Genomic DNA, 17184 nt, shown 5'->3' with positions numbered 1-17184 from the left:
CCTGGATATGTCACCCCTGACGAGTTCTGTTGAGCACTGTAGAAAAACAATCCTTGTTTGTTGTTCCTTTTTTCTCTTTAACCCAGTTTTAGATCTGCAGTACAAGAGAATAAATGGTTGCACAAACCAGTTTCTTGGACATGTATATGTCAAACTAGACATTTTACGCATTGTGCAGTCCGAATTGAACCACTTACCACAAGTAACCTCTACATAATATGTGTAACATTTAGAGCAGTAGTGCATGTTTACTTTGCAAATAATCAGAAGATACATATATTTATCCAGCCCTCATTTTAATGATGACCTTAATGCTTTTAACATTGAAACACAGGTCACTGCAGGGTAATTCCGTCACAATACAGGGTTATATTACAACCAGTGGTTGTAAATAGAATGGAAGAGAATACTGTACCTTTATTGTCCTAACACATGATGTGCAACAAAATTATATATACAACTCTGAGAATAAAATAAAAAAATAAACATATGATAAAGTACAAATATAAGAATTCATATGTCTGTAGGGTAAAAAGTTTGTAGGGTAAAAGTCTCTAAATACCACTGCAGCCAAGATGATCCAGCAGGAGTTCCTAGTCAGAACTGTAAAAGGAAAAAAAAAAATTCAAGCTTTATTGCTTAATTCAAGCTTCATTGCTTTATCATGTCATAGTAAGTCAAATGGCCAGTAGTCCAAACCGTTTACCACAGTGAACCATGTGTCAGTTGAGTTTCCCTTTCCTCTGCTAACCTCTTGGACAACTCATTCAACCATAATTTTCATTTCTTTGTGGTGCATATCATAAAAATTTGCATTGAAAACAAATGCTGAGGTGTGCTTTCATGCAGAACTGCTTTTCTGAACTGTGCCATAAGCAAACACTGGGTGTATTCTGTCTGTGTTGGAAGAAACATCCCTACCCTGTTATTCCTGAGGTTTTATTTAGTTCTACTTTCACTGTTCAAGGGTATTTTTTGTAGACTTTTAAAAATCTGATATGGCCTTTGGGTATTTGATATATCTGATTTGCTCTTTGGTTAGAGGGTGCTATTAGACATTGTTATTAGACATTGCAAAGCCCTCTAGGTCACTTTTAAGCTGTGATTACTGACTGATCAAATAAAGTATGTGAGTAAAATCTTTATCTTCCAGCTCTGATTCTCATGAGTTGGGTAACATTGAGATGTTACAGCAACTCACCAAGGTTACTGAGTCAGCACAGTGTTTCTTCCTGACTGGGGAGAATATGATCCCCAGAACACTGCTCCAGGCCAAGACTGCATATTGTCCCCTCGCCGGCCTGCAAGGAGATGCCATGACCTCACCTACTCATGCTCATGCACAAACACACACTGCAAAACCTATGTCTTTACGTGCTCACAGCCTGCACGCTCACTCCTGGCCCCCTGCTCATCAGCTGTACTGGCTGACAGAGCAAACAACAGTGGTGAAATCATTTACTTTGTTTTGACCTGCCTCCTATGGGGCACTGTCACTAAGGGATGGGAGGAGTTGGTCCCCAGTGGACAGTTACAGACTTGCATAACACTTCTTGACGTTAGAAAAAGTTAGTTGGTAAAAGTTTTTTTTTTTTCTATTTGTTGAGCATATTAACCTTTTGGTTGACTTGGTACATTCATTTTATTGGTTCATATTTAGTAAACACAGGAAATTATTTAATATGTGACAGTTAAGGAGCTCATGGGTACCATCTTGAGCTTCTGCCTAACAAAGGGTGCACGTACAGTGCCGAACTAAGTCTGAAATGATTTAGAGGTTACTTTGTGGCTGTAAAATGTCCTACTCTATATGTATCTCAGGGACGTTTATCAAGATTTAGTTTAATAAAAATTACAATTGTTATTAGAAGTTTGTTTTCATCTCCCAGATATCAGTTTCAGCCTCAAACATTCATACTCAGTCAGGCTATGATCATTCTACGTAAAGCCTCTCAGTGCTTGAATATCTTAAATGCTTGTGGATGTATTTTGGTCCAGTAATAAGGAAAGGTGTGCCATCTGATTTCCTGCAGCTCAAACACTGATCCCCATGAAGAAGTGAAGGGCTCTGAAGTGGGCTCAGTAGCCTCTATTGATTATTGTGTGTAACAGATGCTGCTGAAGGCAAACGTAGACCCTGAAACTTTTCCTGCCCAACTGCACTTACTTGCTCTGAAAGTTGCTGAGGCCCAAGTTTGAGAACAAGAGGTACAATATCACAGCACAAACATACTGTAGCAATGTGATAGGAGGACTTATGTTTCACCTCACTCCTGAGCATAGCAAGGATGTGCCTACAGACGCACACTGTTTCAATACCTTATTTAATTTTAGGAGGATGATAACATCTGCGAACTCTGTTCCACACTTCCAGGTTGCAGTCTTTTCATAGATTATACATGTGCTTTCCTGCACCTGAAAGTTGACTTAACCCCTGGTGGACCCGAATTTCTGATCATTTTTTATCTCATTTGCAACTAAAGGTACTTTGCATGCAACCACATGGGATGTTGTCACTTCTCAACTCATTCTTCTCTCTCTGTGTGTCTTTAGTATTGCCATGGTGACCAAGGAGAACATGACATCCCAGAGAGGCGTGCTGAAAAACATACAGAGCAGGGTCAACACACTAGCCAGTATCCTTTATATGCTACACATGTGCATAGTTGTGTGTGCAGAACCGAATGGAACAAAGCACATACTAGATTGAAAGCTGAAGGGTTCCTGGTATGAACTAACTACTGGTCCCTCAGATGGGACCGCTGATGGAAAATTTTCCCTGGTGCACCTGTCACTTTGTGAAGCAATTTTGTTTTCTGGATTTAGAGTCTAAAAAGGCAAATATAAATCAAGGTTTTTTTTTTTCCTAATCAGATATTAGTTTTCCTTCACTTCTGATTTTCCTAGACCGTTTCCCAACTATCAATAATCTGATCCAGCGAGTCAACCTGCGGAAAAGAAGGGACTCTCTCATCCTCGGCACGGTGATCGGCATCTGCACTATCCTCCTCCTCCTCTATGCTTTTCACTGAAAGCCGGGCCTGGTGACATCTTAAAGGAGTGGGACTAATCTGCTCTCTGTAACGTGGGGAGCCCAGGAGGCTAAGTGCAGTGACTGGGAAACCTGTAGGCTCTTTAGCAGACAGACATTCATTTGGTCCAGTTTTGGGACGGGAACCAGCATGAACTACTGAACCTGTATTTAGCAGTGGGACAGATGAAGGGCTCTTCTGCTGACAAGGGAATAGAGACCAAAAATACACATAAGGCTAGATTTTGAAACAAGTATATTGGTATCTCACTTGGAGAGAAACTCTGCTGTGCTTCAAGTGTGAAGAGACTGTGTGATGCCAATTACTTGTTCACGGGTGGAAGGAGTTTTAAATCAGTGGTCCTTTTTTAATTGATCTAGTGGAACTGATACATTGTGAATTGTAAAATGTAAATTAATAAATTATTCATATCACTGTGTGCAAAAGGTGTATGGCACTACTACATAGTCATATCATTTGAACTCTTTTGAACAGTGTATTGAAGCTTCTTGAGTAAGTTGGACTTTTGTGATGGACTTTTTCTGTTTTCTCTTTCTTCTTTATGTTTTATAGAGCAAAGGAGTAATCATCAAAAATAATTTGCATCATTAGTTGCGGTCCAATAACTTACTTTGTGTGGTCTTTGTGAACAGGCTAGAGTGTGGATACCCAAACTGAGCCCGACGGGACCCGTCAGTACCCGAGGGCTCTGTTTCCTACATGCAAGTCAGACTTTTGGCTCGACGGCTGGAGCAGTCAAATGTCTGCTTAGTTTAATGATGAGGAAAAACACCGTACCATCTCAACTGCGCTGGGCTTGGACATTACATAGGGGAGACCAGAGATGATTGTAACACCCTTAGTTTGAACATCACTAACTTAGCGGCTGTTATCTCTAAACCCTTGATAGATGATAGCCATATTTGTCTGCTTGCCAGCCCCACCCCAAGCAGCTATTACATAGCTTACGCAGTTTACTGTTTTAACGTGTGGGTTTGAAGTTTGTATGAATGTAAAGCATCAAATTAAACTAGAGAAACTGCTGCTGCTTTCAGTTATATAAGTCAAGCCACTGTATCTACAATGAAACTAGGCAAAATCTTGCTAAATTTATTTATTTTTTTTACTTTTTAAAATTTTAAAATCTGTTTTTTTGTTCATAAAATCCACAGTGTTGCTCACAGAGATGTTCCACTTACAGTACAGTATCTCCTTAGCTTAGGTTGGTTGGTGACTCTAAATTGCCTGTAGGAGTGAGTGAGTGTGTAGTTGTTTGTATGTCAGCCCTGTGATGGACTGATGACCTGTCCAGGATGTACCCCACCTCTCACCCAATGTCAGCTGGGATTGGCTCCAGTCCCCCCGTGACCCTCTTCAGGATAAGTGGTATAGATAATAGATGGATTGATGACCATTTTGGTTCATGAAGAAATGCATATAAAACAAATGACATTCTCTTCAGCCTGGCAAAACTATGATGGTTAACATGGTAAACCTAATACCCACTAAACAGCAACATATTGTAGCGTTAGCACATCACCCCTCATAACCAGTATCATCAGAGTACAAAACCCGGACCATGCATGGTAGCATTTATTCCAGTCATGCAAAGTTACACCACAGAGATGAAAACTGGCACATACAGTATAGTGGCAAAGAAACAGTCGTATATAGAAACGAAAGTGTCCACTGTTTTAGTGGCAAAGGTGCTCAGTGCCTGGACAGTTGCTCCAGACCACCAGTCTCAGACATGTTGAATTTGGATGGTAGAGAATCACACTAGAGTTCACACTACGATCAACAGAATAGACCGATATATGATAAATGTAACGTTTTTCATTGGTAGCAAACACGGGATTTTTGGATTTTTGCTACTTTGAGGTATTTGGCTAAAGAGTGTAATTGTTATGCATCACTATGAATTGGAATGGAATTGATGCTTGCCCTTGTTCTTTGATGAATTTCAGTTAACTGCATAGTCTGATAAATGTCTCTCATCATTAGCTGGTGTATGAGCCCTTAAACAAAATAGCCACTGGAACTCAAGGAATAGCATCATTTTAAATCACTTTAGAGGGACTTTGTTCAAATTATTCTTATTTTACATTGCATGAGATGGTGAAAATAAATCATCAATGTCCAGTGAGCTGTGGATTTAAATAATTCTACATGATCTTAGAACTTGATGTCACCTGTGCTTGGAGTACAAGACTATAATGTGTCAATGCAACAGTCCTATGTAACTAAGCTCATAGGCCTGTACATTTACAAAAAACAAATGCGCATAAGCCTGTTTTGGCTCATAGCATGCGTACATGTTGCATATATATTTCCCATATAAATACATTTCATACCAAACAAAGTTATTAAACAGATGATGTTTAACTATGTAAGAATAGTAATGGAAAACAGGGAGCTATGGTGTCAAAAGGCAGTAAAGACTGAAATGTAAAGTGGAAGTAACTAAGTTTGGGTTTGTGGTAAAGAGGGAACTCGGAGTTTGGGGAGGTTTGGCATGTGTTTCAGTGTCTGCCAGATCAAGACAGATCACAGGCTAGATCACAGTTTCTGCACATTCTGCAGTGGCTGCATGCTCCCCTATAGGCAAAGCTGTTAACCTTTCTGACTCCTTAATTAGAAAAGAGACAAATAATAACAGTCAAAATGACGGCAGAATTTTGATTTTCTACATTTAAGTATCTAGTTAAATCTTTTTTTTCTTCAAATAAATATGATAAATGATAGAAAATTAAAAATGTTTTCCCTGCCCCCTTTCGCAGACCCTTGGATTTCCACTGATCCTCTAAATGCCATTGTGTGAAGTCTTATCAAACCCAGCACCACTTGGCATACAAACATTTTTATAAAATGTTCATTTGCTCTCTATATATATGTTCATGTATCCACATTTCAACTACATTTCTAGCTGTATATGTTTTGAATGCAAGAGGTTCAGGAAGGAATATATGAGGATTATATGCAGTTGTCCAAAGTTTGAAGTCCAAACCAACAATCTGGTTTTCAAAGGAGCTCCAGCCCAGACATAGAAAAAGTCTTAGTGTTCACTCTCTCCTTGTACGTCGATCATCCTCTTCATATTAAGAAGTCCATATTTCAAAAGGTCCTTCTGACTGCATCCAAACTGCATTTTCTTTTTCCTCTGGTTTAATCTGAGCCATTCTACGTCAGGTTTCTCATTAACTTTGTCAAGCAAATGTTACTGGATTCTTATGCATGCATCTCTGAATGATTTTTTTTCATACTTGCTACAAGACCTGATTTCATGAGTTGCCTATTTTTCACTTTCCGAGTGTTGTCGTGATGTCATTACAATATGGTATAAAGTTAAGAATTGTATTTCATTTTTTTGTTTTGGAATGGGTTTTATTTTCTTGTTGGCTTTCACGGTTCAGTTTTCTCCCCTCAGGGTCCTGCATGTGATTGGGTTACTGTAAAAGATAGAAAAGAAGAGAGGTGGCATCATCAGGTCAGACACCAGGTTAAAGTCCCCAGCATATTTGTATTTTAACTGTGTATCTCAATTGTTGAGAGCTTTGAGCAGCGGGGCAGCCGCCCTTGCTGCAGTCGCTGCAGTGCTAAATCACTTTACACACACAGACACACACACACACACACACACACAGGGGCATGGAAATCTGCTGTGTTTGGACAAAGAAAAACACCTCATGCTTGTGTGGTAGTGTCATATATCACACCATAATGCAGAAGGCATTTTTTGTTGTTGAGCACTTGCTGTTAAAGCTGTGTGTGTCTCTGAGTGTATACATGCACATGCCTTACAGCATTTGCAAGTTATGTCCCTTTGCATACTCTCACTTAACTGCAACCATAAAGTTAATATAAATACATTGTAAAATGTTTAAACTGGCAGGAACGTCTTGAAGGATAAGGCTGGTCATTTTCTACATTAACGGTATTTTCACCACTGCCCATACAGAGACTAAAACCAACAATGATTTGCCTCTACTCACTTTTAAAGTCTGCCAGCCTGTGAGTCCTGGATTAGTTTATTTGTCTCCGCCACACACTTTCATTGTTGTTCCAAAACAATTAAAGACACATCCGGGAAACACGCCGTTGCACTGGGTGAAATATTTCTTCATTATGACACACAAGACCCTGATGTTTATCAAAAATATCTAAAAATCTCATGCATGGGTCCTTGACTCTTTTTTTTTTTTTACTTCAGATGCTGTAAAAAACTATGGCCATTCAGAGCCTGTGGGACAACGTTTAAAAAAAAAAAGTCAGGGTCTTGTGTTTCACAATGAGGAAGCATGTCACTCATTGCTGCGGTGTGTTTCCTTGATGTGTCTTTAGTTGTTTTTGAACAACACAGGAGGTCTATGGCACAGACGAATAAATTAATCCAGGACTCACAGGCTGACAGACATCAACAGCGAGTAGAGGCAAATCATTGTTGGTTTAAGTCTCTGTATGGACAGTGTGGAAAATACCGTTAATGTAGAAAATGACAGGCCTTATCCTTTAACATCAAGCTGGCATCACTGTATCTTGAAATTTGTTCTACTTGTCTTTATTTTTGTACCTGAAACTGTGACGTAGACTATGATGATGACCACACCCAGGACGATGGCGACGATGCTGAGCAGACGAGCCAGTCGACCCAGCCTCCTGGCACCATCCATGTCCCCTGCCTGGAGACTGTTTCTGGACTGGAGACACACAGAGGTTATTACCAAGAGGAACATATGAATGTAAAAACCTTCCAAGTTTTTATAGAAATTAAAAATTATCTACAGGTACAGAAAAAAGTCAGAGTACGGGTTGGGTCCCCAAATGTAACACATACTGTAGAAAGTTCCCTCTAAAGTAGAAGAGGTTGACTCTCCAGCAGCTCTCTGTGAGGTACATGTTAAAATATTTATCAGTTTCTTTTCCATTAATGAACAGACAGGTTATTTTAAAAGGGAAACAACACATTGAGGTTGACTTGTCGACATGGTGCTGTAGAGTCCTATAAGCTAAAGTGCCAACAGTAATTTATTCCCAGCTACTATCAGTGGAATTGTCTGTTTTAGATTGGCAGACTGGGATTGATCTAGGCATGTGACTTGCAGAGCTGATTGGATGGAGTGATGGAGGTGATAGCAGCAGTGTGAAGGGATTGGATCCACGCTGCAGATGTGGAGAGAGAATGGTGCATGTGTATGGTTTATATGTGACAGCCTCAAAACATCAATTCTCAAGTGTTTGTTGTGACCACCTTTTCATTTGATTTGTTTTGCCTTTAATTTATCTTCAGTTTCATTTGCTTTTAATTTGTAAAACTGTACACTGTGTTCATTCGCAAAATCGCATGACAGTCGAGAAACACAAACATCATTTTGACTGCAAAAAGCAACACATGTGATTCTATCACTTCAAGGGATATTACATTGACTTACTGTACATTCATTTTCTGGAGGCTAACCCTAACATTAAACCAAATCATCACTCTAAAATGCAATGATTTACATTTTGGGAACTTGCTCTTTGTCCCTATAAGAATGTTGAGTTCCCACAAAAACATAATTGACTGTCCCCAAAAACATAATACCAGGCCACACACACACACACTCGCACACAAAGGAACATCTAACTCTTCTGTCTAGGAACAAAGGTTTAATGATGGTGGATTAACTTCCTTCAATACCCTGATTACATTTCATTATTTTTATACAACGTTATTTACTAAATGTATAAATACTACTTAGGGTATTTTTATTAAATGGCATATGACAAAACATACTGCACAAATGTGTAGAAGACAGTGGAGATGTCTGGTCTTTTCATGAAATAAAGTGACTTCATGAATCAGGATGAGAGCTATAATCCCAGCTGAATTAACCTAAATCTAATTAAATGCATGCAAAGGAGAAGATAAAGTAAGAAAGGAGAACTTGTATACTCGATGTACTGTATATAGTGTGTGTGCTGCTTTATGCAAATGTGTCTGCAACCCAATAACATCAATTTCAAGTTGTGTTAAGTGAACTAGTGTTTGTAAAAAGCTCACTGACAAAAAGCAGGGTTACAGCTAACAGTTATTTTATGTTATCAATAGATTCATCATTTAATTTTTAAAAATTCACAAAAAAAAAACACATTACAAGATCCAAGAACCAAGTTGATGTAAATCCGTGGATTTGAAGAGCAGGAACCACAGAAAGTTTTTGTGATGACACACTTAATGATTTACAGTGTTGATTATCAAATAAAATAATTTTTTTTCTTTTCAGCTCTACTTGAGCTATTTTCAACTGGCTGACATACTGTCAGTGTGCGGAGCATCAAAAAACCTATAGTTAGGTAAGTGAGTAAGTACAGTAAGTAATGCAAAACCTGGCCCAGCTTAAGACAGCTGGGGAAGGACAGCTAACGGCCGAACAGAGTTGTGTTTCTTTCACCAAACAACAATTACAGGTTGTAGTGCGATAAGGAGAGATAAGGAGGAACAAACAGTGGACAGTAGAGACCTGGTGAAACATCCCTGCTGTCTCACATCCATCATGCTGAATGAAAACACTACAGGCTGGTGGCAGTGAGATGGTGTTGATTAGGTTTACATAGAACTTGTTAGGCTGCTTGATTATGTACTTCAGAATGCCACAAGACTATCTGGCCAGGTGTTTTTTTTTTTAACAAGATAATGTACAATACCTGAGTTGACAAAGACAGTCTTGGAATAGAACAGTTAAATTAGCTTATGTTGTGACCTATCCACTCACTAGGCTTTAATCCAGAACTATCCATCCATCCATCCATCCATCCATTTTCCTCCGCTTATCCGGGACCGGGTCGCGGGGGCAGCAGTCTAAGCAAAGATGCCCAGACTTCCCTCTCTCTTGTCTAATAGCAATAGAAACGTGTTCTTACTGGTCTCATACTGTTAAACTGAATCTTACAGCAAAGTATTTATGCTTCTGAATGTAAGATCTTTTAAAGCCCGATGAAGACTGTAGGAGCTGTCCTTGGTGCTGAATGCGTCCCATTTAAACCAGTGGTACAGTCTCTGCACTACACTGGAAAATGGGCTTCTCACTTCCTCCTTCTGTATTAAATTACACAGCTATAATTTTCTAGGGTACTTTTTCCATTAGTACCATGTCACATTAAAAAGAATAATTACTAATGCTATCCTGAAATTAAATTGCATACTGTATATACATATGGCCTTTTCAGCAGGACAAAGACATCATTGTCTAATGATTTAGCTCTTACAGTTACCCTCAGTAAATGTAGTTTTAATTTGACCATATTGGAAAAAACACACCAAAGATGAAACAGAAAGAGAAAGGAGTGTAATTAGAAAAGATGTGAAATGCGATAAATATGCAACTTTTTTGAGTGTGGTATTTTTGCAATGTAATACACCACTTTTAATTCATTTGCTTTTTTTTTTTAACTTTTACTTACTTTTTTCCTCTGTGTGTTTTGCATTGCTCAAAATAGCAACACAAAGATAGAAAGGACGCCTTAGCTGCATCTCACAACTTATCACAAAAAATCCTAAACACTGCTTATTAAATCACAATAGTTGTCCTGCCTCACTTACTCGGTTAATACTGAGGGCGTAGAGCAGGGGATGCCTCAGTGTGAGGTAAGATTACACGGTTGAAAGAAAGAGAGCCCTCTTTTCCAATCCTCCTTGATCTCCTACTAGTTACTTCTTGCTCCCATGAGCCTCTCTGTCTCCAGGCCGTCTCTGGTGTACCTGCTACAGGTGGGTGGGGTGGTGCCACCTGTGGGTTTTCCTCTGCACTGGGTGCTGCTGGCTATGAAGCAACATTTAAACCAAAATATGATGTGTACTGCATTTTGAAGAGTGACAGCTCCCCTGAATGTCACATGCATGTATCTTCAGCATCTCACTTCCAAGGCAGAAATGTAAAGCTACAATACAATCACAATCCTATGGAGCCTATACTGATCTGGATTCACATCACAGAGAAAAGCAGCACAGCTTGTCTCTTTTAGAAGACACTGTCTATTTAGTTTCTGTCTGCTTATAGCAAAAATATAAAAAAATGAAGATGTATAAATATGATAATATTTTTTATCATAAAAAAAAGAAAGAAATACATGCAGCATACATCTTTAATATACCCAGCCCTATGTTTGTTAGCCTGAAGAGCTGCGAAACATTTAGGGTGAATGTGTGTGGTTAGTGGGAGGCATCCTTACCATGGCTGTTGAATGTTTATATTGATTCACAACAGAGAGTGAGCCTGGTCATATTTGTTTTCTGAATGGGAAATTCTACCCTCAAAGTGTCTTATCCAGTGTTCATTGTGTTTAACGGTGTACACACCAGCCACATACACACACTACTCTCTTGCTTTCTCTAGGTCATGTGCTCAGCAGAGAAAGGTGGAGGCTAGTAAGCCAGTACATGCTCTCTTTCTCTTGTCATTAATAATGGAGCGCCAGCAGCAGCATGGTGGCGAGGGACATGGTACAGCCAGGAGCTGGTGTGTAGTTATGTCTGTGAGATATCTTGAGCCAGTAAAATGCTTTACACCTTGTACTTCCTATAAAACAATGTCTATTCATTAATCTTCAGGCTGTTTGTTTTAGTTGGCTCTCTTAAAGTTGTACCCTCATTTTAGTAATGATTTTACTTTTTAACTTAGAAACCTTAACAAAAAAAAAATCAAATCTTTTTCAACATTTGATGCTGAGCATAATTTAGTACTTGTACTTATTAAGCCCTAAAAGAGAGAGCGCAAAACTGTTGCTCGGTCTCTTATCCGTTGGTTTACACCGCTGTGGTATGGCTAGGTGTAAGAAGCATCACGGCGTCTAGGGGCCATATGAAGGGCTTTTAGCCTCAGTCTTGTTACAACAGAATCCCCATTAAAATCACAAACCACTCAGTGTGGTTTCAGTGTGGAGGATCAAATCTGTCAGAGCCACAGTGCACCACTCTCATTCTTGAAACTATAAAGTGCATTCTAGCTGCTGCAGTTTCCTACAATTCTACTGTATTTACATCTTGGATAGCTGGTGAACTGGGAAGGGTTTAAATATGCTAACTAAATGTTAGCACCACAAAAACAAAAGACCAAAATGGTACACACCTAATTCAATTTAGCACACCATTAATACGTGAACCATTGTCAGATGGGCTAATTTAGATAATCCAGGGTCAGGTTTCCCAGTGTAGTTCATAGCACTGTCATGGAGATTAAGAGAGGATGCTGCTATTAGGGATGAGCTAGGTTATCATTGTGCAGCACATCTACAATAGCTGCTGTCAGCGAAGCTGTAAATACAGGTCCCAGAGAGAACCAAGATACAGAGAAGGCAGCTTCAACACTGCAATAATAAATAGTTCTGTTTCCTATTTCAATATGAGCAGCCGCTGGTTTTCTCTCCGTGGACTTCATATAATTGGCAACAGCCATATGAAATGCTCTGCCAGTACGTCTGCAGTATCAGATCTTTAATAAAAAGTCATTTACCTATGCACACACATATACACTCATTCATCCAATGCAACGCTGCAAGTCCATATTTCACAGGCGAATCTGTCGAGCATGCAGTAACACTCCTACAGTTCGAATCCTCCCATTACTGGGATAGGCTGCTCTGGCCAGTAAAAACCTATTATCCTTGCTTCTCCAATCCTCATAATTGACTGTACATCTTCCATGTTTGCCAGCCACAAGCCTTCCCCACTAGAGCATCTGTCAGAGATCTGTGGCTGCTGCCAGCTGAAGGTTGGCTTTTAGACAGCCCTGCTGCTGGAAGTGGTGGTGAATGATGATGGATCTGACATTTGCTGGTCCTGTTCATAGCAATGCCCCATCTGCTAGCACAGAAATATGCTATTTTACATGGACAAATGAGGCTTGTGCTTAATTATAGTTCCTTTTGTTAAGTTAAAATATGGGCACATCTTATAGTTAGATTTTTCATGTCATTACATTACATATCACTATTACATTTTTTGCTTCCTGTGCCTTTCCTACAGTGATGTATCAAAAGTTAGCTAAAATGATACTGGAATTCTAAAATGTAGTTTGCGTACTATGGACATACATAGCGTGAAGATTAAACATAACCAGGATCAGATAGTTTGAAGTTAGTTGTAGGCTAGTAAAACAAATTTGCTTAAAGTTGCATTAATTGATTATTTTGCAGAAAACACAATACTGTTATATTGTCACCCCATAAAGCTGTTATGGCGACCATGTTACAGAACTGCTGCCTGTACTGACACATCCAGCAGATAAAAAGCAAATTAGTATTCCTGCAAAGGTCTGTTTGTGTTTACCTCACAAATTTAAATTAAATTTTCACATTCCTTTTAGCTCTGTTTTTTACTGTCTCAGAAAAACATCTGCCCCCTTTGCAGCTCTGTGCTCCACTGTGTTCACCAGCTAATAGCTCAGTTCATCTGTCTGCTGTAGAAAATAGGAATGATGAGAACGGAGTTGTGGGCCGATTCAGAATTCACAAAATAATCTCTTTAGAACTGTAAGGAATCTACAGTGTTGGCTGATAATCTTATGACGTTTCATCACCACTTATATTACACATTTGATCTATTGTCAATATAAAATAAATATTGATTAGTGCAGCTTTAAAGTGCTGTCATCTATCACACTTCTTCATGTCTTTGCTTCTCTGACGATGGAGATTCACCCGTCTTTCTTTTTTTGTGTTACAGTTTAACTATTTTTTGATTTGATTTGATTTGATTCTTTCAAACGTAACGACAGTCAATATGTCAACACACATAATTTTACACATATCCAACAAATGCTAATCCAATATCAATGTGCTTATACCTAGTACATGCTTGAACGGAGTAGAAAGAAGTTAGACTTATCTAGTCCTACCCCATGACATCATCTTACCATCATTGGTTTGCAAGCAGTATTACTACACAGAAAATTATGTTCTACACCACGCTAGTGATATACTAAAAAATATTACAGACTGTTAACATTCTTACATAATTACGTACTTTGCTAATTATCTTCTACATCACACAAGTAGCAATAGTACAGAGTGTTAACATTCATACACCACACCCACAATGTTACACCTGATTAATCATTAAACCTGTTCTTGCCCATATCTTGATTGACACATACCTTTATATTTATGTTTAAACTCGTCAATTCTATTACTATTTTTTATGTCCACACTTAAATTATTCCATAGTTTTACCCCACTTATGGAAATACAAAATACAATTTAGACTGTATGAAAGCTACATTGGTGTGATCCCTATATCCCATCTTATGCACAATTCTTATCGCTCTTTTTTGTAATATATACAATGGTTGAAGTGAGCTTTTGTATGTGTTTCCCCAGTTTTCAACACCATACTCCAAGTATGGTAAAATCAGTGAAGAATACAAAATACGTAGTGCTTTCCTGTCCAGAATATATCTAACCCTTGCCAATATCGATATGTTTTTTGCTATTTTGTGCTGAATATATCTGATATGAGATTTCCAGGTGAATTTTTCATCAACTATGACACCTAGAAATTTGATTTCATATACTCGTTCTATAATAGCCCCCCCGATTTTCACTTGCAGTTCTTTATCTAGTCCACGGTATGGGTCTCACTTCTTCAAATTATAATTCCTAAAATCACGACAATGCTTCCTCTTGTTCTGATGTTACTGCTTTTCATCTTCCACCCATCTCCACATCCAAGCTGCTACTTCCACATAAAAAAACATACAATTTGTGCCAGTGTGTGGTTTGTTCGTTCTGGGCTACTGAAAAAAACATGGTGGCTCAACATGGCGGTCTCCATGATAGGTAACCTGCATCTATGTAGATATAAAAAGCCCATTCTAAAGATTCTTATTTTCTGGTGATTATGCATTAATGAAAACATATTTAAGCATACTATAGCCCATTTCTGCTAATAAATCCTTCTAAATCTTACACACTGCACCTTTAAGGATGTATTTAATTTTACTTACTATAATTAAACAACTAAAGCTGAGGTTATGGTTTACAGTAGGTTTTTAATTAATACTTAGTACATAATGTAGTACACAATAGTTGCTGCTGTTTCTCTTTTCTATCTCTTTTTTTTTACAGTTTCCTGGTGTCTGGGCTGTTTCCTCTGACTTCCTCTCATTAACCCCATTTGAACAGCAGCTAAGTAGTTTCTCTTTTCTGTTGCAGCTTTCTAGAAGTATCCATTTCATATGGCCGAGGAGAATATTAGCACTTAGTAGTGATCTTGCACTCTAGGGCTGTATCGTGTGGTATCAACCGCATTACTTTTGATTCATTTGTTCACAGCGAGTGTTGTAAAACCTCTGTTTTCCTGCTGTGACTCGCTTGCACTTATCTGACATCACTGTGGTATCTGATCCAATTCCATTCTAATCCAGTGATAGGAACTACTTTATGACCATTTGTTGCCTCTCTTTCTTTCTCTCAACCATCTGCCCTTGTAGCAAATGATGTTTTGATCTTCTTTGAGAGGCCCGTATCCCCTTTCCACACCCCCAGGAAAACGAGAGGAGGCTGATCGCTGCCACAGAACTGGGTAACTGGTGCAATCTGTCCTCTGCAGAGAAGCTAAATTGACTTCTCTCGCCTTCTATTGAGTTAGTGGGCAGCTCCAGTTCACACTTGTACTTCTATCTTTGTGAAGACACTCATTGTCATAATGCATTCCCTAGCCCCTTACTCTAACCTTAACCATCAAAACTAAACTTCACCCTTACCCTAACATCTAAACCTAATTCTAACCTGAACCCTAAAACAAAGTCTTAAACCTAGAAAAGGTGCTTCAGAAAGTAAGGACCAGTAAAAATGTCCTCACTTTCCAAAGCTATAGCAAAAAATACTTTTTTTGGTCCTCACTGTGTAGCGGGTACATGAACACACACACTCCGCACCATTAGCAAGGGTCTGACTTGTGAATCTCAGTGGGTTCATGATGATGGTTTGGGGAAGTACGGGCTTTGTCATGGATACTGCCTGTTTCCTTTGGTGTGTAGTGCCCACAAGAGTGATATTACAGAACTAATGGGTTTCCTGAATTGTTTTTGCCTCATTTTTCTGTACATCTAAGTGTTGGCTGCTGTACAGACTCACAAGTAAAGTGCACTGGAAAACACAAACGGCTGTGCCAATAGCAACTAAGCTGCCATCAGCCAACAGAAGTTAAAACCCTGACACAACAGTTACTACTGACAGCATATTTTTCTGTCCTGCTTAATTAATTACAGGAGCCTTCTTTGTCTGCTGCTGTTTCCTGGCTATACTGCGCAGAACAAGACTTTGAACAGATTCATTTTGGTCGATACTGATCTTGACCACTTGGTTTTTTTAAAGTGATTTTTCAACTGAATGTGCAATTATTTGTGCTAAAAAACAGGAGAGCGCTGAAGTTGTATAGTGTGTGTTTTCTGCTTTAATATAATGTTTTAAATTTAGATACTAACTTTCTAAATTTCTAACCTTCCACATCTGAGTCTACCATGATGGAGGAGGTTCAAGCTCAGAGGTTTGGGGAGAGGGACACAGTGAAGTATAGTGCTAATTATATGGGAGAAATAAATCATGACAGATATCAAATGCCTTCTACAGCCTTTGGCTTCTTTATAGTTTTGCTGTCTCAGCGTGCTTAAATGCAAAATGTGAAGCTAAAAGTGTGCAGGCTGGAATGCCCTGCTTTGAGTCAATATCACTCACCGATTGCATAAATTATGTTTATATTAAAAATTATACATGTGCCAAAGCAAAGCAAGAGTCACCAGTAATAAGTAGCCACAGTATCTGCAGATTTTTTTTAACTCATTAAATTTTTTTACGTTCACTGGTGCCATAAAGAATAAACACATTTCTCTGCTTGTCAGGCCACACTTCATCCACCATCACACTTTGTATTTTAAGCCCTGCTTTGATATTTTGTCCTGACCAACTGAAATAAGCCACAAGCCTTCAATAGCAATGCACACCATTTTTGCTGTGGACCTCTGACCACTGCAGAAGGTGACCATGAGAAAGTGTCAGTTTTCAGTTTTATAGACCCATAAAGCAAGTACAGATCCTCAACATGGATCGGGTGATGCAATATGAGTAGGGATCACGTGGAAGATTGACGTGGTCCATACTGTAGCTGGGCTGGAAAGAG

At 38.9% G+C, this 17184-nt stretch overlaps 2 protein-coding genes across 3 annotated transcripts in view; one reads left to right on the top strand and one right to left on the bottom strand.

Annotated features, from left to right (window-relative positions):
• gosr1 (golgi SNAP receptor complex member 1) overlaps positions 1–3918 on the top strand; it is a 21732-nt gene extending 17814 nt beyond the window's left edge. Inside the window, exons 8-9 of one of the 2 annotated variants that reach the window (XM_020600201.1) lie at positions 2554–2636; positions 2908–3918. In XM_020600201.1, coding sequence (XP_020455857.1) covers positions 2554–2636; positions 2908–3032 — 208 coding nt within the window. In that variant the 3' untranslated portion in view covers positions 3033–3918. The remainder of the gene's footprint in view (positions 1–2553; positions 2637–2907) is intronic. The other variant, XM_020600200.1, reaches the window with a different exon arrangement.
• Positions 3919–4379: 461 nt separating this feature from the next.
• The window catches only part of trarg1a (trafficking regulator of GLUT4 (SLC2A4) 1a), a 14803-nt gene continuing 1998 nt past the window's right edge, over positions 4380–17184 (bottom strand). Inside the window, exons 2-3 of the mRNA XM_020600087.1 lie at positions 7603–7729; positions 4380–6481 (exon numbers count right to left, since the gene is read on the bottom strand). Coding sequence (XP_020455743.1) covers positions 6456–6481; positions 7603–7729 — 153 coding nt within the window. The 3' untranslated portion in view covers positions 4380–6455. The remainder of the gene's footprint in view (positions 6482–7602; positions 7730–17184) is intronic.

The sequence above is a fragment of the Monopterus albus genome, unplaced genomic scaffold (genome assembly GCF_001952655.1).
Source record: "Monopterus albus unplaced genomic scaffold, M_albus_1.0 scaffold45.1, whole genome shotgun sequence".
NCBI lineage: Eukaryota > Metazoa > Chordata > Actinopteri > Synbranchiformes > Synbranchidae > Monopterus > Monopterus albus.
This window is presented reverse-complemented; position numbering and strand designations above follow the sequence as displayed.